Here is a 24,846-nt window from a genome sequence, read left to right as displayed (position 1 = left end):
AGAACCAGGGGGGTGTTGGGATGGAGCTGGAAAAGTTTGTGCTAGGAAGCAGTGCAGCTTGCCTAATCTGCTCCAGGTGTGAAATGCTACAGCTTCCTAAAGCCTCCCTTGCACAGACAAAGAGAGCAGCTGCTTTCTTCTCTGATGTCTGCTCAGCCACTGCTGAGGGGAGGAGTGAAAAGAGGAGCTCTGGCTATACTGAGCTGGCAGCAGAACATGGGAAGCAATGAAGCAGGGCCCAGGGGCCTGGCCTGGAGACAAGCTGGCTCCTGCCTGCACCTTCACCAGAATAAAAACATTAAAAAAAAAAAAAAAAAAGCAAAGGGGAGCTCACACCTTCCCTTTGGCAAGGCTCAGCTGGGGTGCCATCAGGAAGCTATGCTACTGCTGGAGCAAGCAGAGATTGCCATTATCACATACAATCTGCATGAGGCAATGAGATGTGGCTGTCATCTCTGGCAACGGACACAAACAGTGGGGCTGTCTGTGGTGGCGGGTTGCCATGGCATGGGTGCAAACAGGCACCCTTGTCCCCAGCTGAGTCACCCAGGGCGGAAATGACCTCAGCTGACACAGTGTGCTGAAAACGGATGGGTGCATGGCTGTGCGACATCACATGAGAGCAGGGAACTGAGACAGCATGAAGCACTGTAACCTCCACAGGAGAAGGATTGGCTGTGGTGCCTCTCTTTATCCCCTCAGACCTTGTCTTCCCATTGTTGTCCCTATGGCTGCTCCCACTGCTGGGCAACCTTGAGTCTGGAGTAGAGCTGGGGAGCTTGGAGGGGCAGCCAGACAGATTGAGCTGGGCTCTTGGAGGCTTCCGCGAGTCTCCTCTGACCTCAGAGGTGCAGACAGCAACATCTGAGTTGTGCTGATGTCAGCCTGTCATCACTTGTTTGCAACTGTCAGTCCCCATGGGTCCAGGTCTTGGGACAGGGGAGGTGAGGGTGTCTGGGATGCAGTGTGGCAGTGGCTCTGTTCCCATGGGGTAGCATCACCATCCCTACTGGAACAGCATGCCAGGCCTGTCACACCATCACCTCCTTTGTTTGTCCACATCACAAAGTCCATCTCTGCAGCAGGAAACATTTGCCTTCCCATCAGTTTCTCCCACCCTGGGAAAATCGCCCAGGCAGACAGTAGAGCAGATAAGTGGAGCCTTGGTTGCTGGGACTGAGGCCTCACTGCACCATGCTGCGCCGGCGAGGCTGGGATTTGCTGCCTGGCGTCTGACTTGCCTGTGGCTGGGTGCCAACCCTCCACAGCACCAGGCATGTTGTGTCAGCTGCACCTACAGAGCTGCATGCCTGGGGAGCCATGGGACCAGAGACCAGGGGCAGCTGGCCGATGGGGCAGCTGGCCGGTAGGGCAGCCGGCTTCAGGGTGCCACAGGGCTGCTCCAGCCAGTGTGATGGAGAGGGGGAATGGGAGCTCTCAGTGTGGTGGGATAGTGTGCATTCCAGCTGGTGCTCCAACACTAGGTGATGATCTCACTTGCTGAGGGGCTGGTGCATTTGCTGGAGTCAGGAGCCCAAAGGGAGGGTGATGGACAGGACTATCCACTGGTGCGTGCACTGGGTGCTGCAGGAGAGCCCTTTTCTTGGCAGCAGCAAAGCAGGCAGCTGCCCTGGGGAGGAATAGGCCTAGACAGAGGAATGTGTGGAGGGATGGAGATGGCTTTGAGCAGGGTTTATTGAGTGGTCAGCAAAATACAGGAAATCATCCCCAGCTGAAGGTCCTCCTGCTGGGAGACTGCAGCAGGGATGGGAAAATAGCTGTATCATAGAGGGACCAGACAGCAGCCGATAGCAGCAAGGTATGGAAAGCTGAGAAGGGTGCCAAAGACAGCGGAGGATTATCTGGGTCTGATAAAGCTCTGGACAATAGAAAAGGACTTTGTGGCTTTTGGGAACCAAAGGCAGGAACCTTATGGAGATGCCAAACCTGTTAGGAAGGATAGCAAAGAAGCTGAAAGAAAATGCTTTCCAGACCATTAGGAATGAAGTAGGATGTGAGAAAACAGCTGCTAGAGAAGATCTTTTAAAAATACTTAAGCCTGGATAACTCACAACTGGGGTCCATTCAGGGCTGCTGGCTGGTGCAGCAGCCAGGATCCGTGCAACGAGGACAGCAGTAATGTAGTGCTCAGCATCAGAAAGGGCTGCTCTCCCCAGCACCAGGGTGGGAAGGAGAGGCAGCAACCAGAGGGAAAGAGTGCAAACGCAGTTCATGTTAGCAAGCAGGCTTTGCCTAAGGTCTCATTGGACCAGTGTGATTTCTCTCCTCATTGTGAGCAGCCATTTGGCTGCCAGAGGCCATTCCATAGCTGAAAGGAATTTCATGTGTTGTTTCATGGTGTTTGTTGGGGGGGAAAGAGGGAAAATCATAACGGTAGATCCAAAGAGAGCACGTTAAATGGATAATGAACTGGGTAACTGTCCAAGGAACCACCAGTGGGGGTTTTGAGCAGGTGTTATGTACAAACAGACGCAGCCCTGGTGGACCCCACTGTGTTAGCGGAGCAGACTGGTCTTCCTGGCAGGCACTGGTCATAGTTGCTCTGTACTGCCCGCAGTGGGAATCTGCCTCCAGACCAGGCTTCAGCCACGTAAACCCCAGCCAAGAGGTGGACATTCCATCTCGGTGACCCCCACTATCTCCCAAACAGCAGAACCATTTCCCCCCTCCTATCTACCAAGGATTAATCCTTGGGATTGCTTCAGTTGTGAGTCTGAGCCTGGGAACATGCGCTGCCTGCCTAATGTCCCATCAATCTGAAAGGAAAGCCTGAAGCTGGGTGAGGACCTGATCCCCAGGTCTTCTTCCCGCAGCTGAGAAATGATATCATGGTCTGAGAGCAGCAAGGTCTTGTTTTCAAGAAAGCTGGAGAGGGACTTTTTACAACAGCATGTAGCGATAAGGATGAGGGGAATGACTTTCAATTGGAAGGGGGAAGACTGAGATTAGACATTAGGAAGAAATTCTTTGCAATGAGGGTATTCAGGCACTGGCCCAGGTTGCCCGGGGAAGTTGTGGCTGCCCCATCCCTGGAGGTGTTCAAGGCCAAGTGGGATTAGGTTTTGAGCAGCCTGGTCTACTGTGAGGTGTCCTTGGCCATGGCAGGGGGTTGGAACTGGATGGCCTTTGAGGTCCCTTCCAACTCAAAACATTCTATGACTCACAAGGGCCAAGGCTGAGATTTGTAGTGACCCTTTCAGCTGGGAGGGATAGAGGAAGCCTGTCAAAGTTCTGGCTGTGGGGCACGTGGCTATGCTCCTGTGTGGTCAGCAAGAGGCCACCTTCACGCGTTCCATCCCCTGGGAGAGGCAGGAACGGAGCGCCGCCCCCGCGCAGGAACACGGGGAGCGGGGGAGGGGTGGGGGGCAACGCTTCCTCCGGCCGCCAGGGGGCGCCGCCGCGGGGGAGTGGCGGGGGTGGTGTGGCCGCACTGCGCATGCGCGCGCGGGGCAGCGCGGGAGGCGGCGCGCGATGCGGAGGCAGAGGGAGCCGCAGCGGGGCCGGGCGCTGCCGGGCGCCGTCGGGGCGCTGTGCCGGGCCCTGCCACCCCGCGCGCGGCCCAGCCCCGACACCCTGCGCCGCGCCAAGTTCGACCGGCCTCAGGCGGTGAGCGGCCGCCCCGCTGCTGCCCGCCCTCCTCGGCGCGGGGGCTGGGGCAGCGCTAGGCGGGGCTGCCTCTGTTGCGGGGCTGCGAGCGAGCAGCTCTCCAAAGGGCTTGGTTTTCTGGTGGCTTTAACGCAGAGCTCGGTGTGTCACCGTGTCTGCAGCGCCTTCTTGGCGTCACCGAGGGTCGCAGTGCACCCGCTGGGGCCTCTGCTTTGCGGCTGTGCAGGGCGATGCTTGCCAGCCGTCGTCTCACACCGGCTCCGTACCCTGCTTCTTTCCCTCTTTTGTTGCTTTACAAGGGCCGACTGGAATTCCAGCAGCAGTAATCGCTGTTTTGGTTTGTCAGTGCATTACCCTTGTGTGGCCAAGCAATGATTACTAGTTCCAGCTCATTGTGTGCTGCCTCTTGGTGATTTTTTTAATACTATCACAGTCAGATCTTTTCAGCGTCTTCAAGTTCTAGTTTGACTGCAGGTGACTCTTGCGCCATGGAAGCTGCGCTCCATTAGGGCTGTACCTCAAAGCAGAGGTGCTGGGTTGTGCTGTACAAGCAGCGTTAGTAGTCCTTCTCTTTCTGAGTGCACCACACTGTAGGTAGCATTCATAAGACAGCTGATACGTGAACCTGCCTGATCCAACAATGTTGGCAGGGTGCAGTTGTTCCATGTAACAACTGATGCCCAGATACCAGTTGGCTTACCTAATTAAGGCTAAATATATCTCTTGCCTGCTGATGTCCCCCACCCCTCTCTCTTTTGCAGAGCCTGGATTTCTGGAGGCTGCTCTACGCTCTTCTGAAACAAATCCACGGAGGCAAGTGGGCAGAGTCAGATGCCATAGGTAACTTAGTTTGGCTGTGCAATTTCCATCTGTCTTAGGGAAGTACTGGGACTGGTTTTATAGCATCTTTTCTTGGGCTTCTGGTTCCCTGTCAGGAGTGCTCCAGTTTGAATACCTGTGCCACCGACTTGCTGTTGCATCACAGCTGTGCAGGCAACTTCACTCCTGTTTGGTTTGCTTTGTCCAGGAAACTGGGGTGGTTTTGTATCTGCCAGGGGCTCTTGCTTCCTTTTGACATTTTACTGCAGGTAAATCTCTGCAGTGATATTATGCATTCTCAGCATCTGCAGAGATAATTACAGAAATAGATTTGGTTTTGCTTTGATTCCTTCTTTCCCCATTCCACGTATGATGCATGATTCTGTGGTTAATTTTATAGCAAGTCTTCTGTCAGAAATGTGAGCTGCAGCGTATTAGCCATAAAGGCAGTGTTTTGGATTGAAGTTCTACACAAAACGAAAAGTAAAACGTGTAAATATTTCACATGGACCAGGGCCATGTGAATATCTCTCTGGTCAGGGCCACTGTTCCAGAGAGGAGCTGAATGCAGTCAGCTTCTAGCAATGACAGGGCACTATTTAGTTCTTAAATGTATGTTATGCCAAGTACGATACTATTCTCAAAACTTCTTGAAAGATGCCTATCTAGAGAAGAGTTTTGAGAACGGACTGTCTGTGATGGATAGAGGTCTTCTCAGACTGAAACTACTTAAAATCCACTTCTGCCATTGAAAGCAAAAGAAGACCTAAACAATATTGTTTTAGCTCCTGAAGAGCTGGCAATATGGTGGCTCTGTAAATGGTGTTAAAAAAGTCTAAGCATTGTGGACGGCATCTCTTAAGGAGTGTGGACCTGAACTAGTGTCATTTTGCTGGTAGCTCAGTAGTAGTCAGAACAGTGCTGTGTTACTTGCGGCTGCTATTTTTCATTCAGCTGCTTTTGATTTTCTACTCATCCACAATCTGCTGTGTATGGTAGCTCAATTTATCACCTGTCTCCTACAGCTTTGTGGAGGAGGTCCTGCACAAGTGCAGCCTCATTGAATCCTCACTGCTCTGGTACTAGTTGTTTGTAGCATTGGAGACAGGATTTCCAGGTGTGTAGCAAGTTGCTGGCTCTACAGAGAGCAGACACAGCCTCTGCTGGTATATTGTGTGGTGGGAATATGTGGTTCTGATCAGAGCTGCTGAGCTGATTTTCAAGCAACTTGTTTAGTCACAACTCCGTGTTCTTAAACTTGGGTTGGATAGCCATACTGTTTTTCACATTACACTGATTATCTTTGCTTGGCCAAGTGAATGAGTTGTCTGCTGTGAACACAATATTTTACGGCCTTTCTTTTCTGTCCCTGTTCCAGAGCACTTGCAGTCATTCATGTAGTTGTTTCATGGGACCCTTGGGCATAGGGGCCAACTAACTTTCTCAGGTTTGCACACAATCCTGTAGCACCAGAAAGAATTGAAATGGATTCTTCTAATCCATGTTTAGTGCTTTAGTCCATGGATCTGGCTTTCCTTTCATTGCTGGCTTTGTACAGCCTCTTAATTACCTTAGCAAAAACAAGGAGAGCAGCAGTTGACAGATCCCAGAGGGGGGCTATGAAGACCTATTCAATGTGAGGGTCACTGTGTGCATAGGCATGGGAATAGCTTTCTGTAAAAGAGAACCCGTGCTCAAATGATCTTGTGCCCTTTTTTTTTTAGGCTTTTTTTTTTTTTTTTTTGAGCCTTGGCCTGTCTTCTGTGTGTGGTGTTATGATCACAGTGGTTCTTCCCACTGCTCTGTAGAGTGAGACCCAAGTTTCAAGGACTGCACTCCAGCTGTTGGCCTGTTTGCAGTTGTGAGGTGCTCAGAAGAAAGCAGTGCGTTGCAAGGAAAGAATGCTCTTGCAGAATTTGCCTGTGGTAAAGGACAGATTTTTCCAGAAAAGTTTTCCTTAATCTAGGAGATCCTCTGATCAAGTGACTTTTGAAGTTGCACCCCAGTGTGTATTTCTGCTTCAAGTTAGTAATTTTCATTAGTCAGCTTTTGTTTTTATCTTGTTATAGAAGTGAATTTTAGAGCAGATGAAAATTTGCTCTGAACAGAACAGCCACAAGTCATTCCCTTGTGGTTGTGATGTGTTATTTGTTAGAAAAGCGTTCTGCAGCATGTTTTTAAATGGTTTGATATATTTTATTGCCTAGCTAGGAGAAAATAGAATATTTGAAAAATCAGAAATGAAAAAACAAAATAACACAGAATCACAGAATCACAAGGTTGGAAAGGACCCATTGGATCATCGAGTCCAACCATTCCTAACACTCCCTAAACCATGTCCCTAAGCACTTCATCCACCTGTTCCTTAAACACCTCCAGGGAAGGCGAATGATATTGTATAATAAAATTTAGGAACTATTGTGTTCTTGCCAAAAGAAGCCAGAAACCCCACTGAAGCCTGCCAGTTTGTGGTTGTAAAATTCTCAAATGATTCTTTTGGTCTCCTGTTTTGGAAGAGTTTTTTCTTCACACAGTAAGAAGCACTGACTGCAAACCTTGATGGGAAGGCATTAATAACGCTCCAGCCCCTTAATGTGTCAGAACAATGGATCTCTCAGGGGGGTAGGAGGAAAAATAAGCTGTATAATAGTATCCCAGGCATAACTTCCTGATGAGGTCATGATCAGTGGTTTCTTGGTGCTTTTTCTTCACAGGCTGAGAGTGGATGGCCTTGGTGGTCAGCCTTACAGCCACACCAGGCAACACTCAGTATGCGTTTAGATAGCTGGGGAAATACTTTCTGGAGTCTCAATTAATTTTTTATAGTATGGGAAAGAGGTCTGTAGCTGCAATATATTTTTGTTTGTTTGACAAATGAAGCAGAAAATGTTCTTCTGCAGGAGCAGTTTCCCATAATAACACTTACCTATGCAAGTGTTTCTTGCCTGAGTGCATGAAGTAATGTATCTGTGTCTGTTCTTGTACTTGGTTTAGTTCCTTTCCATCACAGCCTGCCAGGTTCGTGCATAACCCTGATTTGAATATCATGTTGTAATTCACTGGAAATATTTTGCAGGACTCATAAAGAGGAAGAGCACAACTTGAGTGTAGTTTTAAGAGAGCTGAACTCTGGGGTTCATCTGTGGCATGCTCTTACTTGCTGAACGCACTTTTATAAATGATGTGCACACAAGAGATTAGTTGGAAGGACTGTGTAGGTCTTCATAAATTTCCTAATCCTAATGAAATGCTGTAAAAAGACATTAAGAGGAGGCGTTTGAGTGATTTGTGTTATCTGCTGTCTGAGTGTTGGCTTTTCCTCTCTCTTGGCTTTGCGTTACGGAGGAATTCATCTTCGTCTTGGGTACTAGTAGACTTCTACTGGCATTTATCTGAGCACTATTTCCTTCTAAGCAGAGAACTGTGGAGATGAGGAAAGCTAAGTGGCTCTTTGTTCCACTTCCATGGTTTGACTGCTTGCCCACAATTCCTGCTAAATACATCAACCATACCCTCTCATGTGAGGGCAATGTGTTGCAGAAGGAGAGATGAAACAGGGGGAGATAAAGGACCAGATCAACAAAGAAATTCAGGTGGCAAATTGCTTTGGTGAATTTGGTATGTCAGAGCAGGGAAATGGTGGTTAAGGGAAAAAACAGCTGGCTTGCTCTCTGTTCCTTCTCTTTGGTATATGATTTCTTGGGGAGGTCCCTGAACTGCAGATGGCAGCATGGGATGCTTGTTTGCTTTGGAAAAGGAGGAAAGTACTTGCTGGTCTTTCTTCCTGGTTGGAGTATTTCTGCCTTTGCCTGTTGTGGCGATTCCTTTCTTGACAAATGCACAAAGAAAAGGAAAGGGCAGCATGAAGACCTAGGTCATGTTCAGGAGTGTTCAGAATAAAATCTCTAATATCCGAGTGCTCCCCCTGTAATTGGAATGCATCTCTACAGTAAGATTGTTAGCAAAGCGCAGGCATTTCTGCCACCCTAGCATTGTGAAGGGAAACTGCTTGGCTTTACAGTCACAGGTTCTGGAAAAAGAGCAAATGGAATGAGTGATTCAGGTGTTTGGGTTTCCGTTTTGTGTCTGGAATGCAGAAACAAGCTAGGTTTAAAGCCACTTGTCCAGCTAATATATCTGCAGAAGTTCTGCTACGCAAAACACTAGTCCTGCTAAAATTAGTAGCTCTGCCCCATTATGTCATCTGCTTAATCATGCTCTTGATCTACTTTTTTGTTCTTCAGTCATGGTTAATGTCTTTGTCAGGAATTCATTTGTAGCTTTCATGTGGTGAACTATGTAGTCCTACTTCTTCTGCTGAAAATGTCGTAGCCTGTATAACAGTTTCACCTGTGGCTTTATGAGGCATATTAACAAGCAAGGACTCAACTTTCGTTTCACGCTAAAACCAAGTTTATTGTTACAAGCTCGTATTTACACCTTACAAAAAAATGTCAACACTGGTCCTACAAGTCCTTCATAAAAATTTCCACAGCATGTTCTTCTCCTTCCAAGCTCCTCGTGACCACTGTTGTTGTTTTCATGCCTTCTTGTTTTTGCTACCAATGCTGATTATTCTCAGGCTGGAGGCTCACTTGATATCAAACGCTCTGCACTCCTGCTCCAGAGGTCCAACAACACTTGTGGCTATTTCTTGCTTATTATGTCTCCTGACATCTCTCCCTTTTTTGTTTTTATGAACTACTAATATTTGTCTTAACACACTGTCAAACAAGCTTTGCACTAATTGGATTAAGCAAGGCACACAAATCAATATGCTACAAGAAAAACAAGTAAAATCATAAAACCTATCATGACTAATTTTATAATCCAGGGTCCAAATCCAACAAAAAGTCCCGCAAGTGTATTCCATTCATTCTATATCGATAATTTTTCTGTTAAATCTTCTAAGGTGTTAATACTTTTATGTATAAATTCTGAGTGATCTGATAAATTAATCAAAAGACTAGATAAAGTGAGCCTCCAGCCTGAGAATAATCAGCATTAATGCCAATGCTTGACGATGGTGAACTAAAGTGTGGTTTAAAATCATAGAAACATTTGGAGTTAATAATTTAAATTTCCCTAACGTACATAGGCCTCATGAAATATAGGTAGGAATATCTGCCCATGCTCTATCTCCTCAAATAAAATAAAATTCTCTTGGTAATTGCAGGGAGATATTGTTGGATTTGGATATATTTGCAAAACGTGTGATTACATCATATAAAATAATTTCTACGCACACTAAGTAAGGCCTTAACATTTTATATAAGCGTTACACTTTTGCCTATATAACTAAAATATTTATTAAAATCTACTTTTATCATACCTAATAAAGAACATCATCTATCGGCAAACCTACTAAACAGGTCTTAAATGGATTGATTAGTGTTGCTACTGACAAACACAATGAATCTTGTCCTGCCGCATTGGCTAGGGTTACCCAGATGTTTTCTTTGGATTGTGCTGGGATCCATGGAATGGTGGTTGCACAGCACGAAATTCCCACAATTACTGCAGTGCAGGTTGTACACATCTTGCTGGCATCCATTGTGGTCCACAATCTGTAGAGACACAAGCATATCCTCGCCCCCACGTTATTAATGGCCATGGACCTTCCCACTGTCTCGTTTCTAAGTTACATATCATTACTTTAGTTTTACTCATGTTATCATTTGATTTCATGATAAAATGTCGCTCTATTGGGGGAATATTGTCTTGGCAACAGTTTAAAAAATTTAGAATATACATAACTTTTAATAGTCTCTCTTGAGGAGTGTATCCCATGCTACCCTTTTTTTGTTTGCAATCATCACTGCCTTCAAAGAACTATCAATTGCTCATTGTAAAATTTGCAGAAGGCAAGGCAAACATGTGACTATGAATAGAAATATACCAATACAGAGTAAAGCTATTCTGACTAGAGATTTCAGCCATCCTGTTAATCCTCTGCTATTTAGTAAGTTTTCTAACCCAAAGAAACCATTATCCATTTCTAATTTTTTTGTTCTATGAGTATTGATATAGCCCTGTGAATGGACCGAGAATGATTACTTAAAAGTCATACAACACATTCCCTCAAAGTCCTCACATCGTTGCCCATGCGCTAGCAACAAAAAGTCGATTACTGCATGATTCTGTAATGTTGCGTGTCTTGCAGAATTGACATTATTCGCCAATTGTGTCAAAATCTCTGATGTTGTGTTTGTCTGTTTGGCCAACCAACATGCCATTCTGTTCAGCTGGATCAGTGCCTTCGCTGCTGCGGCATGTGGAAGAAATAGACTTGCTGCAAATATCTCTCTATGATTCCACAGCTGTATGTTGTCGTTGCAATCACTGGCAAATGCATGTAAAGATCATCTTTCTCTCTGGTGGCTCAAAACAGAATGATTAAACATCATTGCTGTATTAGGCGTAAGAATGGCTAATCACGCTAGAGCACACGGACCTCCCATAATGCTTGATGGTAAACCTGCCCAAGCTCGATCACCACATACAAAAAATACCCCTGGTGGGAGTTGTCTAGGCTTTATGTCTCCAGGGAATGTTGGTAAGCTCTTATTACACCGTAAACTTGCATTTTATCAGCGTCATTCTCTGCATTAACATCATAAAATGACTGACAAGTATACTGACTCCAATTGCCTGTATATGAATTACAATTGAAATCCATACAATAACTCATTTTTACCGATCCTAAAATCTCTAGTTCTTGTGGCTCTACTTTTGATTCCGGTAACTGATACATATTGTGCCCTATGATATGCAAACATTTTTCTGTCGTGTTGTCTCCAGCAAAGCAAACTGTGGGATCCAAACCTTTAATTATTCCAACCATGTTGTCAAAAGGAAGTGCTGCTAGACAAGTATTAAAGGGCTGTTGTGGCTGAGCCATTGACACACAAAAATTTGTCTGATTCAAAGTTTTCACTAAAGATACCCAAATATTGTTACTGTGGATGGGAGGAATCAAACCTTTACTTATCCCCAGCATCACTGCTGTCCATGTTAGTATTGCTGTCATCTTCATCATGATTACCACTTCTGTTCAAGTATGGATGGACACACTGTGCTGGCACACAGCTTGTTCCAGAATCTGTTAAAACACAAGCATAACATCTTCCCCAATTGAGTAGGTCAAATGGACCTTCCCATTGGCCAGACTGTAGTGATTTCACAAAGACCTTGTCTTTTTCAATTTTGCCCAAAGTTTGTTGTGTTTCACTCGTAAGAGTGCGAGGTGCTGTTAAAGCCATGTCTCCCTTAAGAAGAACAAATAATGGACTTAGTTCTGCATTAGTAATACCCAAATAAGGTCTAATTCAATTGATTGTTCCTAGGAACTTTTGCAAATCGTTTAATGTTTTAACTGCTGTTTGCAGTTTGACTTGCTGAGGTTCAATTGTGGCATCTAAAATTTTCCACTCAACATATTTCCAGGTTTGAATTTTTTCAGGTGCAACTTGAAGGACAACTTTCTCTAATACAGTCTTTGAAATGGTATTAATTGAGCAATTCAACTGCTTTGGGTGATATACGCAGGCGGAAAAGGAGTATAAACCATAGCTTGTATTTGTCCAGTTAAATCAGAATTAATAACATCAGGTTACACAAAAAGACCTTGCAAAGTATCACTCGAACGACCCACTAACCAAGCACTTAAACAATTACGGATAGGACCAAAAGTTTGGAGTGATAGCTTATGAATGCATTAATCCCTTATTGCAATTGAGGAGGCTGTGGAGAAGATCTGAGCGGAAGCATTTACTGTTGTCACATGTCTCCGCTGTGCCCTGGGTTGCTGGTTTCCTTGGTTCTTTGATGTTAACGGTTTACCCCCAGTATTGTATTTGAAACGGCACTGATTTGTAAAGTGACAACCTTTTCGATATTTATGGTAATGGTCCAGGCGTTGCTGAATTCCTGGCCCCTTTTGTCTGTTCTTACCTGTATTATAGTATCATAGTATAGTTAGGGTTGGAAGGGAGTTTAACGATGATCCAGTTCCAATCCCCTGTGCTATGGGCAGGGACATCCCACTAAAGCAGGCTGCCCAAGGACCCATCCAACCTGGCCTTGAACACCTCCAGGGATGGGGCATCGACAACCTCCCTGGGCAACCTGTTCCAATGTCTCACCACTCTCATGGTGAAGAAATTCTTCCTAATGTCCAGTCTAAATCTGCCCCTCTCCAGTTTATACGCATTCCCCCAGTCCTATCTGCACAAGCCTTTACGAATAGCGCCCCTCCAGCTTTCCTGTAGGTGCCCTTCAGATACTGGAAGGTTGCTATTAGATCTCCTCTGAGCCTTCTCTTCTCCAGGCTGAACAAGCCCAACTCTCTCAGCCTGTCCTGGTAGGGAAGGTGCTTCAGCCCTCCAATCATCTTTGTAGCCCTCCTCTAGACCCATTCCAACAGCTCCATATCCTTCTTACGTTTTGGATTCCAGAACTGGACACAGTATTCCAGATGAGGTCTCACAAGAGAAGAACAGAGGGGCAGAATCACCTCCATTGACCTCCTGGCCACGCTTCTTTTGATGCACCCCAGAATGCAGTTGGCCTTCTGGGCTGCGAGTGCACATTGTCGGCTCATGTCAAGCTTCTCATCGACCAGCACCCCTAAGTCCTTCTCTGCAGGGCTGCTCCCAAGCATGTCATCCCCCATCGTGTACTGAAAACAGGGATTGTCCCAACCCAGGTGCAGGACCTTACACTTGGCCTTGTTGAACCTCATGAGGTTCTCAGAGGCTTACTTCTCCAGCCTGTCCAGGTCCCTCTGGATAACATCCTGTCCTTCCGGTGTGGCAACTATACCACTCAGCTTGGTGTCTTCCGCAAACTTGCTGAGGGTGCACTCAATCTCGCTGTCAATATCATTTGATAAAGATATTAAACAGCATCGGTTCCAGTATGGACCCCTGAGGGACACCACTTGTCACAGATCTGCATCTGGACTTTGAGCCATTGAACACTACTCTGTGAATATGACCATCCAACCAGTTTCTTAACCACCTTACCGTCCACCCATCAGATCTGTCTCTCTCCAATTTAGAGAGAAGGATGTTGTGTGGGACTGTGTCAAAGGCTTTACAGAAGTTTAGATAGGTCACATCCGTCGATTTACCTGTGTCCACTGCTGCGGTTACCCCATCATAGAAAGCCACCAAGCTGGTCAGACAGGACTTGCCCCTGGTGAAGCCGTGCTGGCTGCCATTAATCACCTCCCTGCCCTCCGTGTGCTTTAGCATAGCTTCTAGGAGGACCTGTTCCATGATCCCAGGCACAGAGGAGAGGCTGACAGGTTGGTTGTTCCCAGAGTCATCTTTTCTACCCTTTTTAAAAATGGGCACAACATTACCCTTCTTCCAGTCACCAAGGACTTCTCCTGATTGCCATGACTTTTCAAATATCATGGAGAGTGGCTTGGCAACCACATTGGCCAATTCCCTCAGGACTCTGGGATGCATCTCATCAGGTCCCATGGACTTATATATGTTCATGTTCCTCAGGTGTTTGCGAACTTGATCCTCCTTTACTGTGGGAGAGAGTCTACCCACCTGGTCACCATCTTGCTGTCCCATGACCCAAGAGGTGTGATGAGAGTAGTTGTCGGTGAAGACTGAGGCAAAAAAGTTGTTGAGTACAGCCTTTTCCTCATCTGTTGATACGTGATCCTCATTTCCATTCATCAGTGGGGGTAGGTTCTCTTTGACCTTCCTCTTTTGATTGGTGTACCTGTAAAAGCCCTTCTTGTTGGTCTTCACTTCCCTTGCCAAGTTCAACTCTGGCTATGCCTTGGCCTTCCTGACTTCGTCCCTACACAACTGGGCAGCGTCTCTATACACGCCCCAGGTTACCTGTCCCTGCTTGCACTGCCTGTGCAGTTCCTCCTTCTTTTTTAGTTTAACCAGCCGGTCTCTTCCCTTTCCTGCCTGATATTCGACATACGGGGACTGAGCACTCTTGCGCCCTGTGGAAAGCTTCCTTAAATATTTTCCAGCTCTGCTCTGCTCCCTTGTCTCGGAGGACCACGTCCCAAGGAGTCCTACCGAGCGATTCCTTGAAGAGCTGGAAGTCTGCTTTCCTGGAATTTAGTGTCCTGACTATACTCCTCATCTGTCCCATATCCCTCAGGACCTTGACCTTCACCAGTGCATGATCACTGCAGCCCAGGCTGCCACCGATCCTAATGTCACTGATGAGTTTGCTTGTATTGGTGACCATAAGGTCCAGTATTGCTTCTCCTGGGGTGGGGGTGTCTATCAAGCTGGACTAAGAAATTATCTCCAATGCACTCCAGGAGTCTCCTGGATTGCCTACAGCTTGCTGTGCTACTTCTTCAGCATATCTCGGGTGGTTGAAGTCCCCGAGTAGGATGAGAGCGTGCGAGCGCGAAGCCTCCTGTAGCTGGTGGAAGAAGGCTTTATCAGTTGTCTCACCTTGATCAGGTGGCCTGTAGTATACACCAACCACAAGGTTCCTGTTGGTTCTTCCGTCTTTAATTTTTACCCGCATGCTTTCAACCTGTTCGTGGCTATTCTTCAATGACAGCTCTTCACATTCTATCCCTTTCCTGAGATAGACGGCAACACCTCCATCCCTCCTTCCCGGTCTGTCTCTCCTGAACAGCCTGTAGCCGTCAGTAGCCACATTGCAGTCATGGGACTTGTCCCACCACGTTTCCGTGATGGCAACCAGATCATAGCTTTCAAGTAGCGCAGTAGCTTCCAGCTCCTCCTGTATGGGAATTCTCAAGGCTGCAAATTCATTAACTTTTCTATTCCTTTGCAGTTTTTTAATCTGAGAGAGTATTCCTTTTGGACTCAAATTATGCTTTTATTAATGTCTGGCTAAAATCCCCTTTATGGTTGTCTGCACTAGGACACAGCAGTTGCTGATCTGATAAGGGACACTGGAATGCAGAGTGTTCTTCGTAAATTGTTACTCTTCTAGAGAGATAGAACGACATCCAAGCTGAAAGAAAAAAACTTCACATTTAAGGAAAAAGGGAGGAGAAGGGGGGGAGAAGTGTGTGTGAGGAACTCGCACACAGCCACAGGGCTGGTTTTTTTCCATTTTTGTTTTCTGTTTTCCATTTTTTTCTATTGTCTGTGTTCTTTTTTCTATTTTCTATATCCTATTTTTCAATTTTCTAATGTTATGGATATTTAAACTATACATAATTCTGAACACATACAACACTTAAAATATGCACGTGTATTATAAAATAAGGTTCGTGTCGATTATTTAATAGGTAATAGTCTTTAGTTGTTACAGCATTTTCGTGGCAAAGGACTGTCATGTGGTCGCTCTGAATTATTCATGCATGCGATAGAGCCGGTTGGCCGCTTCAGGAGCTGCGGCGTGGGGGCGGCCCCTCCTCGGCCAGACGGGCGGCACTAGGACCCTTGTCGGCGCTGGGAGGTGCGGCGGGCGTCTTGGTCGCGAAACGGTTACTACCTTCTCTTTTTACAGCTTTTCGAATCTCTTTTATCGCTTCATAACTAACTGATTCCTGTCAAGGATCTGCGTTTCGTGAATAGATAATGAGAAAAACTTGCCACATTTCAACCTTTCCCCGCAGCTGCGCCTCCCTCCCGACGTGTGCCCATCTGTCTGAGGGACACGGTGGAAATGGCTCAGGCTCCTTCTCGGGATCTGTCGGACCAAAGGATCAAAGGGTTTGTCGGCCTCCCCTTCGGGGGGTGCAGAGACAAGCGCAACCAGTTATGGGGGTTGAGGGGTTAGTGCAGCTGTTGACGGCCCTGCACTCGGTTCCAAGTCATTGGTGTGCTCTTTAGTGCTTCAGAAACAGTCTGCCAGGGACTGAGTGACTTAGCAGCCGTTTTATCCGACTGGGTCGCTTGATCCCATAGTCGAACTCTGATCTTATCCCAGGTTTCTTGCTCGAATGATGAGCAAACATCAAAAGAAGGGTCCTGATAGTGAGCCCACTCCAAAAGTGCTTTAAGATCATTAATTTCTAGTGTTCAGTTTTGTTTCTTTAAAATAGATTTAAATAAGTCTATTACATCTTTCTATTCCTGGGTTATCGTGTTCCCCATCACCTTATCAGCAGCTCACCTTCGGTCCAGCGGGCAGGTGTCTACAGGTGCACCTTGGGCTTCGTTTCAGCCCCTCCGAATGTTCTGCCAATGTCTGTCACTGGACTGTGTTCATCACGCGAGCCTCTGTTCAGACCCTAAATTGGACACCATTTGGGTCATATTAACAAGCAAGGACTCAGCTTTTGTTTCAAACTAAGACCAAGTTTATTGTTACAAGCTCGTATTTATACCTTACAAAAAATGTCAACACCGGTCCCACAAGTCCTTCATAAAAATTTCCTCAGCATGTTCTCCTTCCAAGCTCCTCGTGACCACTGTTATTGTTTTCATGCCTTCTTGTTTTTGCTACCAATGCTGATTATTCTCAGGCCGGAGGCTTGCTTGATATCAAACGCTCTGCAGTCCTGCTCCAGAGCTCCAACAACGCTTGTGGTTATTTCTTGCTTACTATCTCTCCTGACAAGTTTGGACTGAGGACCCCTCTGGAAGTAGGCATCTCCTTAGGCATCTGCACTAAACGTTAAAGTTGTTCCAACAGTACACTCAATGTACCTTCCTATGGTTTGTCTGGGTGCAAAGGGTTTGGTGACTTTCTCTGACTGCCAGCTTCCTCCCAGCAGAGCTGTACCCATGTGCTGCTCCCAGAGGGTTACTAACACAGGCCAGCTTACAGCTCCTGCCTGTGTATTGGCTTTGTATTACTTTTGGTGGATGAGATTCCTTTGGCATTTTGCAAATGAAGTTAAATTGGTCACTCTTCACTGTGAGAGTCTGTTGTAATTGAGAAAATCCTTTGAGAGAAACAGGATTGGGTTTTTTTGTTTTGGAATTGTTCATTCTGTGGTTTTTGAGCTTCAGTAGTTGATGTCAGACAAAGAAAGATTATGACATGTGTCAATGCTAAGGGATGTTTTTACCGCAAGGGGCAAGGAGCAGGTGATCGAGTGTGTAATGTGAAGAACTGGTGTGTTAATTAAGGACAGCAGTGACAATCCCTGACTGTGTGAGGTTTGTTCTTCTTTTATTTTTGTGTGTGTGTGAGTGTATACCTTTTTTTATGAAGCCCTACAGACATACCGAAGCATTACACTACACTGGATCAAACTAAAGGTTCCTCTCTCCATCCAGCTGTGGCAGCTGTTAAAAGTGGATGCCCAGGGGAAAGGAAAGAGCAAATAAAGAAGGATGCTTTTAGGGGTGAATTCTTTAGCCTCCAGTAATTTACGTCTTGGACTTCCTAAACCAGAGAGGATGTCTTTGTATTTCATAAGCTTCCATGAACTTCTGTTCCATAAATCCAGTTCCTCCTTGAGCCTGTGTAACTCTATGTCCATAGTGACCCATGACCAGAAATCTCAGAGCTTTGTTGTTTGTGTGAAGAACGTCTATTTAGCTTGTTTTGACTCACGTACTTATTAACTTTGATGGCTCACAATTCTTACATTGAATGTCATTTAATCAAATTATTCACTATTCACCCATTCCGCAGCACTCACGGGTTTGAAGAGTTTTGTCATATCCATTCTTGGTCGTCTTCTTGGTGTATGTTGTCTGTTTTTACAATAAAGCTGTCCTGTACTTGTGATCATACTTGTGATCTCTTTGGTTGTTTTCCAACTCTTCTGTAGTGTTTTTGGGACTGAAGAAGTGAAATAACACTGTGAATTTGGGATGTGGGGTCACAGTGGGCATAGACAAAAATGTAATGTTGTTCCCTGAGTTCTGTTTAGTTTCCTTTCTAGGTTTCTCACATTCAGTTTGCTTTTGGATGCATAGGAGAACCCAGTGTGCTATTGTAATGAAAAATCTTACCTTGTAAGATCATGATCCAGTCGTCAGTTCTAAGCCCATTCCTGTGCCAGTAAAGTTAGGATTGTTTTTCCCTTGTGCACATGGCCTTTCGTTTTCTGAAAAAGAATTATATCTTCATTTTAAATCTTGGCCTCGTTAGGTTCTGCAGTCCTTCATGATCTGCCAGCATGCCTTACTACTGACTAGTATCACATCAGCACCATATTTTCTGTTACCTACTTTGTCTGTTTGTTATTTTGAGTTGATTGACAGCAACTGCCTAGCACAGAGCTCTCAAGTGAAACCACTGTTTGTTCCTTCCCTCTGGTTCTTGCCTGCTTGGCACCTGTCATTGATTCAAGGGCCTTACCTCTCTCTCCACCACGGTGGCTCAGTTTCTTTGTTGAATCTCACAGGAAAGTCAAAATGTCCTGCGTTGGTTGCATCTTCCTTAATCCCTTGCTTGTTGTTGCCTTTGGAGAACTCAATGGCTTTTTGAGCAGGACTTCCTTTTACATCTACTGTTGGTTCTTCTCCACTATGTACTGTTTATTTTGCCCCAAATTTTGTTGTTATAGTTTTGACTTAGTACAGAGCTGAGACTTAATGGTCAGAACCTTTTTAAATAATAATATTCTTTGTTTCCTCAGTATCTTACAGTTCTGTAGTGATTGTCTTTTGGCTATCAGGTTACATTTGCTGGTGTGAAGGAATACATATCAGAGCATTCCTGAGAATTCAGTAGTCTGGGTGGTCTGGTATGAAGTGTGGTGTGCTGCATTGTCTCTGCCTGCTTACTTGCAGCAAGCTGTGGAACTCCTATCTCTAAATTCCAGTTTCCTTCAGAAGTAACTCAGAGTGTTTACTAATTCATAGCATGCTTGGTGGCTCATGAAAAATGAGTAGGTGAGTTGAAGTCCTGTTATAGAGAGGATGGCTATTTACCTTTTTTGCTATTGTTAATCTCTAGGAGGCCATTACTGGCCTTGATATTAACTTTCAATTCCTCCTTTTCTGTGAGCAGAAGTTCCTGTAAGTCAGAATGAGGCAGCATAAGGAAGACTTCTACCCTTTGCCTTCTGTCCTTTAACAGTTGTTGATAAAGACCATAATCTCCACTGTCCTCCACTAATCTTAGGCTTGATTAAAAATCTTGCTGTCAGAGGAAGCAATGGTTTCTGGAGCTGAATGGGTTAATACATTCAGTAATGCAATTCGTTATTCTTAATTGTTTTCTTCTTTTCAGATAACCAGATTAGGTTTGTAAAATCAGCATTGTGGTACCATGGCTATGGCAGACTGGAACTTTATCAGCTCTCATCTGATGGCTCAGCAGGTAGTCGGGAGCTGCTGCTGGCGTTTTCCTGGGTGCTGCACAGGCTCGACCTCTTGGAGCAGCTTTTGGCTCGCAACAGAGTAAAGACTGGGGATGAAGCCTCTGTCTGCACAGTGAGTGTGTTTGTGTCCTTCCAACTTATCTGTCTGTAAGTAATGTTCTGTGACAGCAACCATGTTATCACTAGCGTGTAATGTGTGGTGTCTTGGTACCTTTACAAATAAATGCTTTACTCCAGCTTTAGAAAGAACTTAACAGGGCCGGCATCTAGGACCTGTTTTCTTTTCCTTCTCTAAACTTTCTGGGTGCAGATGATCTGGGTTCCTTCTCTTTCTCAAATTCCTACCCCTGCGTGAATTCTTTGATTTTCATTTCCAGCATAGGTGAGACCAGTGTGGAGGAGTGCAAGTAAGTGAATGTCTTTGATCTCTGTGCTTCTGAGTTTTGTGCTTCCAGCATGGGTGGTTCTACAATGTAGGCAACAAGTTTGCTGTGAGCACTCACTGGCTGTGTTGGCATTGGACAAAGCAAGTAATCTTAATGCAGATAGTAACTTTCTAAAAACATCAAGATCTCAAATGGCAGCTACTGCACTTGGGTTAACTAATGACCTTGTAGCCTCCTTGAGAGAACAGCTTTTGTGTTTCCATTAATAAAAAGATATTAGCATGTAGAAAGCCTGCTCTGAAGCAAGCTAAGGATAGCTGTATGTCTGTTTTAGCCGCAGTATATATACCTGATCAAAAAGAAAAAGTCAAAACCATGCACAAATACACAGTTTAATAATGTTTGGTAATACTGCTTTTAAAATCCATTCCTTGCATTTAAGACTACAATCCAAATTGCTCTGAAGCAGAGAGTGAAAAGCTCAGGAGAGAAGATGGTAGTTTTTTCCATGTTCATATCTTGTTTGTTGCAAATAAACTGTCCCTGCTCTTAACACAAGTAACAGGTTGAATTTAAACTGATCAGTGCAGTGTGTTAGTGTGGCCAAGGCTTCTCTAGGTGGTTGTGAGTTTGTTCTAAGTTGTCTTCATCTAGTCAGACATTAATTACTGGTCGGTCTCATTCAAAATGACAGGCTCAGAGAACAGTCTCATTTTTTTGTCAAAGGATATTGTAGGTCAGAAACACTCACTGCTGGTTTCTTACAGCTTCTAAGACCTTGTGGTCTTCATGGTCACGTGTATGTGGTCTTGTGGACCGTAGGCTGGCTGGTTTTCTAGGATCTTTCTAGAGGACAGCAAAGCAGGAAAGCGAGTTTGGAAAGCTGCACTATGGATACGATGTCTTTGTTAGGAGAGCACTTGTACAAAAGGAAAGCAGTTCGAAGGGAAGAGTCACCTTTGTCACGACTCATGAACAGTACCTTGAGAAAAGGGACCACTCTAGTGCACTGCAGCTGTTAGCAGCACTGACCAGAGAGCACAAGAGGCTGTCCCTGGTGCCCTGGGTGTCAGTGGCAGTGCCCTCCTGTGATGTTAAGGGTGCTTTGAGACTTCAGGAGAAGCACGCTTCTGGAGAACTTTTTACTTTAGACTTCTCCTAACTTCTTCTTGCAGATTATTTTAATTGTCCTTAATTTCTATTACAAAAGAGCAATGAATGAAGTGTAGCAGCAACATGAATTCAGGAAATGAGGGAGCACCTGTCTTTTTTTTTTTCTGAAGGTCTTGTTTTGCATTTTCCAAATTCTTCCAAAGTTGGAAGAACTGTGGTAATACAATATTATCAGCCACACAGAAGGACACTAAGAAATTTATTGCTATGCCTTTCACTGTAATTCTCACCTTCTCTAACTTTATTTCTCAAAAAGCATGGAACACATTTCATGTTTTTGTCCAACAACTGTCTGAAACAGTGATTGGAAAGGTTTACAGGTCTGGAAAATGTCTTTCAATAGGCCAGACAAAAATATTATAGACTGGGAGCTGGATTTAGTATATGTATGTAAAGCTCATAGTATTAATGGCAACATTTCTTGTTTTGTGTTCAGCTAGCAAGTTTTCATGCTCCAATAAAAATAATGCTCATGGGGAAAAATGATACAATGTAGTTACAGTGGAGAATGTGTAAATTTTGTGTTGTGATTCTGCATCACAAGAAAGCTAAGCGGAACTGTGAGGGACAGGTCTTGTCATTTATTTGGTCAACTGGGCATTACAAAACCAATAAATACAACCAGTAAGACCCAACCACATTAAGTTCCATTAATGCACAGTTACGGAGGTAATGGTGACTGTGAAGGAGAGGGTAGGCGAGTCATGCGTTTCGTTTTACTTAATAAGGCAGTTTCTTGTAAATCACTCACGAAAGCCTGTTGTTTGTCATATGAAAGTGTGATAGCTTCATAATTGTTATATATTATTATTTGATATCTATTGTTATTTTATGTGGGACCTTCATATGGCAACCATATAACCCCTAAAATCATGGAAAGGAAGAAGACAAGGGTGTCAGTTTGATATTTGACATTTTGTGAGTTAAAGTTCAACTGGAACAAGTGAAGTGCTGGAATTTTGACTCTGGGAATGTTAAATACCAGGCATTTGTGGTACTTAAGATGAAGTGTTGGAAAATGTGTAAGAAATTGTAAAGGCATTGCTAAACATGCCAGAGGTGCAGCCTCTGCAGTTGTCTCTGCAGTTGTAACACTTCTTCTGTCGAAGTAAATTGAAGTAAAAAGGTAAAAGAACATAAAACCAGCTTCACTAGAGAAAAATCTGAGTCAATGAAGAAGAAAAAAAAGGAAATGCTCTTTAAATGAAGTCTTTATTTTTAAATTATTATAGACAACTGCAAATATTCTCCCGAAATGAAAATGTTGCAAAATTAAAATGCATGAAATAGTATGTTTCGGTGCATTGCTGAGAATTCTGCCAAAATTAGCAAAGCACGAAAGCCAGTACTTGCTGGCAAAGCACATCTGTTGGTGTGCTGGTGAGAATAAATGTGAAGAAAACTCTTACCATTTGTCTTCATCTAAAAAGCCGGATCCTCAAGACCTGTAGGCGTAGCTGTAGTTCAGAATGGTACTCCTGTAGTTTGCTTTGAATATGTTGTCTGAAATTCACAAAAGCAGGCAGGGTCTGTTATGTGAAGAAGTAGTAACTCAGAGAATCTCTTTAAGAGTGCAATCATTTTCTGACTATGCTTTCAAGCCTAAGTTTGCGACAAAGCCTACAGCCTGCTAAGTTGCTATTTATATGTCAAATGCCCAGCTTATCAGAGGCTAATTAGATTAATTCTAATTAATCTAGTAGTTCCTGGGGTCATCTTTTCTGCCCTTTTGAAAAATGGGAACAATGTTACCCTTCTTCCAGTCGCCAGGGTCTTCTCCTGATTGCCATGAGTTTTCAAATGCGAAGAGTGGCTTGGTCACCACATTGGCCAATTCCCTGAGGATTCTGGGGTGCATCCCATCCGGTCCCATAGACTTGTATATGTCTAGTTTCCTCAGGTGGTCATGAACCTGTTTCTCCCCTACAGTGGGAGGGGTTTTAAGCCCCTGGTCCGCATCTTGTTGTCCACTGACCCACAAGGGGTGAGGAGAGCTGTTGTGAGTGAAGACTGAGGCAAAAACATTGTTGCATACCTCAGCCTTCTCCTTGTCTGTTGATACGAGGTCACCATTTTCATCTGTCAGCGGGGGTACACTTTCTTTATGCTTGGTCTTAACATCTTTTATTGCTTTGATGATCATGAATGTGCAGATTATTCTCAAGTGCCATTAATTGATTGCTGTTTACATGTGAAAATCCTAGAGTACAAACCACATCTGAAAAGAGGGCTGTTGTTCTCTGAACCTGTGGGGTTCTCATATTTTCTGAGAAGCAGATAAATAGTATAAACCTGCCTTTTTTGTGTATTCAATATTTCATTAATTTCTTTTTTGTGTTGCTTTTTAAATTTTAGTGATATCATCACTGCTTTCTCCGAATCTGTGATGATCTATGCAGATAATAGCACTGCACTTTGATTATGTATTGCTTCTGTTTCCAGGAAGGAGTACTGTCTGTACTGTATTATTTCTACAGCTGAAATTAATTTTATGTGTGCCACATAATTAATTATGTTTGGAGGCTGTTGAGTTCTTTAAAGGAAGGTAGTGATGTTTTATCCCTCATTATCACCAGGTTGTGTTGTACAAACACTTGTTCTAGATTCTACTAATTTTCTCTGCCTGCCTTTTGCCCTCTGAGTGAAATTGGATGCCCCTTTTGTGAATTTATAGTAATTAACAAATAGAGCTGTTATGGTTATTATAATTATGTGCATGCCAAACTGAACTCAGTTTAATTTCTTCTAGTGGGGAAAAATGAAACTCATTGTGCTTTCTGACACTTAGGTTTGTGATTTAATTAATCTTTTGTTTATTGCGGTCCAGTTTGGCTCACTGGCTGTTTCCAATATAGTGTAAGGCTTACCTTGGTCTAATCTTGTTGAAATGCCTTTCTCTTCTAGAAATCTCTATCGTCACTGGTGTTCCATAAACCATGTTATTAGTGGAAGGCGTTAACGTAGCAGCCAAGCTTGATGTCCCACACAGTAGAAAGCCACAAAACCTTTGGCACTAGTGTCAGTAAATGTAAATTTTCTGGGTTTTTTCCCACTCTCTTCCCCTATTCCAGTGGGGGTGGAGGAGGGAATTTCATTAACCTATTGATTCAGACTCGGAGGCGTAATTACTTTCCAGATCTTTATGGGCTATAGTAGTCTGTCAGCTTTCATTTTTTGATTTCATTGCCTCACTCCCCGTGCTTACACTTGTATTCTCTTTGTCCTCCTGTCTTCCTGGTAACTATCACCATTATCTTTTTACCATTTTTTGATGCTGTTGTTGCTGTATTCAGTAGCTGTTAAGGTATGCTTTTTTAGAAAGCGGTCCCCAATACCTAAGCAGAAGGTACAGGATCTCTGAAGTTTCTTCTTCCTTGCCTCATTTTTGCCAGTGAGCAGTGCCACTGTGCTTACAGCAGCCTGGTGTTTGATGCATGCTGCATCCCCCTCCTTGCTGCTGCTGCTGCGGTAGCACCAGAGCCAGACCTTTGCAGTTCAAAAGGCTTCTTTGTGGCTGGCACATCTATTGTTGCACCCTTGTTATGATGCTGCCTGCCTTGAAAAGGCTTCTACCAGAAACTAAGGGAGAAAAATGCTTGCATTTTGCTTTCCTGCCTTTTGTACTTTTTAAGTAAT

General features: G+C 44.5%; 1 protein-coding gene across 6 annotated transcripts in view; it reads left to right on the top strand.

Annotated features, from left to right (window-relative positions):
* The first annotated feature begins 3,473 nt into the window (after window positions 1–3,473).
* Window positions 3,474–24,846, top strand: part of TEDC1 (tubulin epsilon and delta complex 1) — a 103,141-nt gene continuing 81,768 nt past the window's right edge. For 5 of the 6 annotated variants that reach the window (XM_054072536.1, XM_054072537.1, XM_054072535.1 and 2 more), the window contains exons 1-3: window positions 3,474–3,627; window positions 4,389–4,467; window positions 19,561–19,763. In XM_054072536.1, coding sequence (XP_053928511.1) covers window positions 3,493–3,627; window positions 4,389–4,467; window positions 19,561–19,763 — 417 coding nt within the window. In that variant the 5' untranslated portion in view covers window positions 3,474–3,492. The remainder of the gene's footprint in view (window positions 3,628–4,388; window positions 4,468–19,560; window positions 19,764–24,846) is intronic. The other variant, XM_054072534.1, reaches the window with a different exon arrangement.

This window comes from Cuculus canorus, chromosome 8, assembly GCF_017976375.1.
Source record: "Cuculus canorus isolate bCucCan1 chromosome 8, bCucCan1.pri, whole genome shotgun sequence".
Classification (NCBI taxonomy): domain Eukaryota; kingdom Metazoa; phylum Chordata; class Aves; order Cuculiformes; family Cuculidae; genus Cuculus; species Cuculus canorus.
The sequence above is the reverse complement of the archived record's forward strand: the minus strand, read 5'-3'. Positions and strand labels throughout refer to the sequence as shown.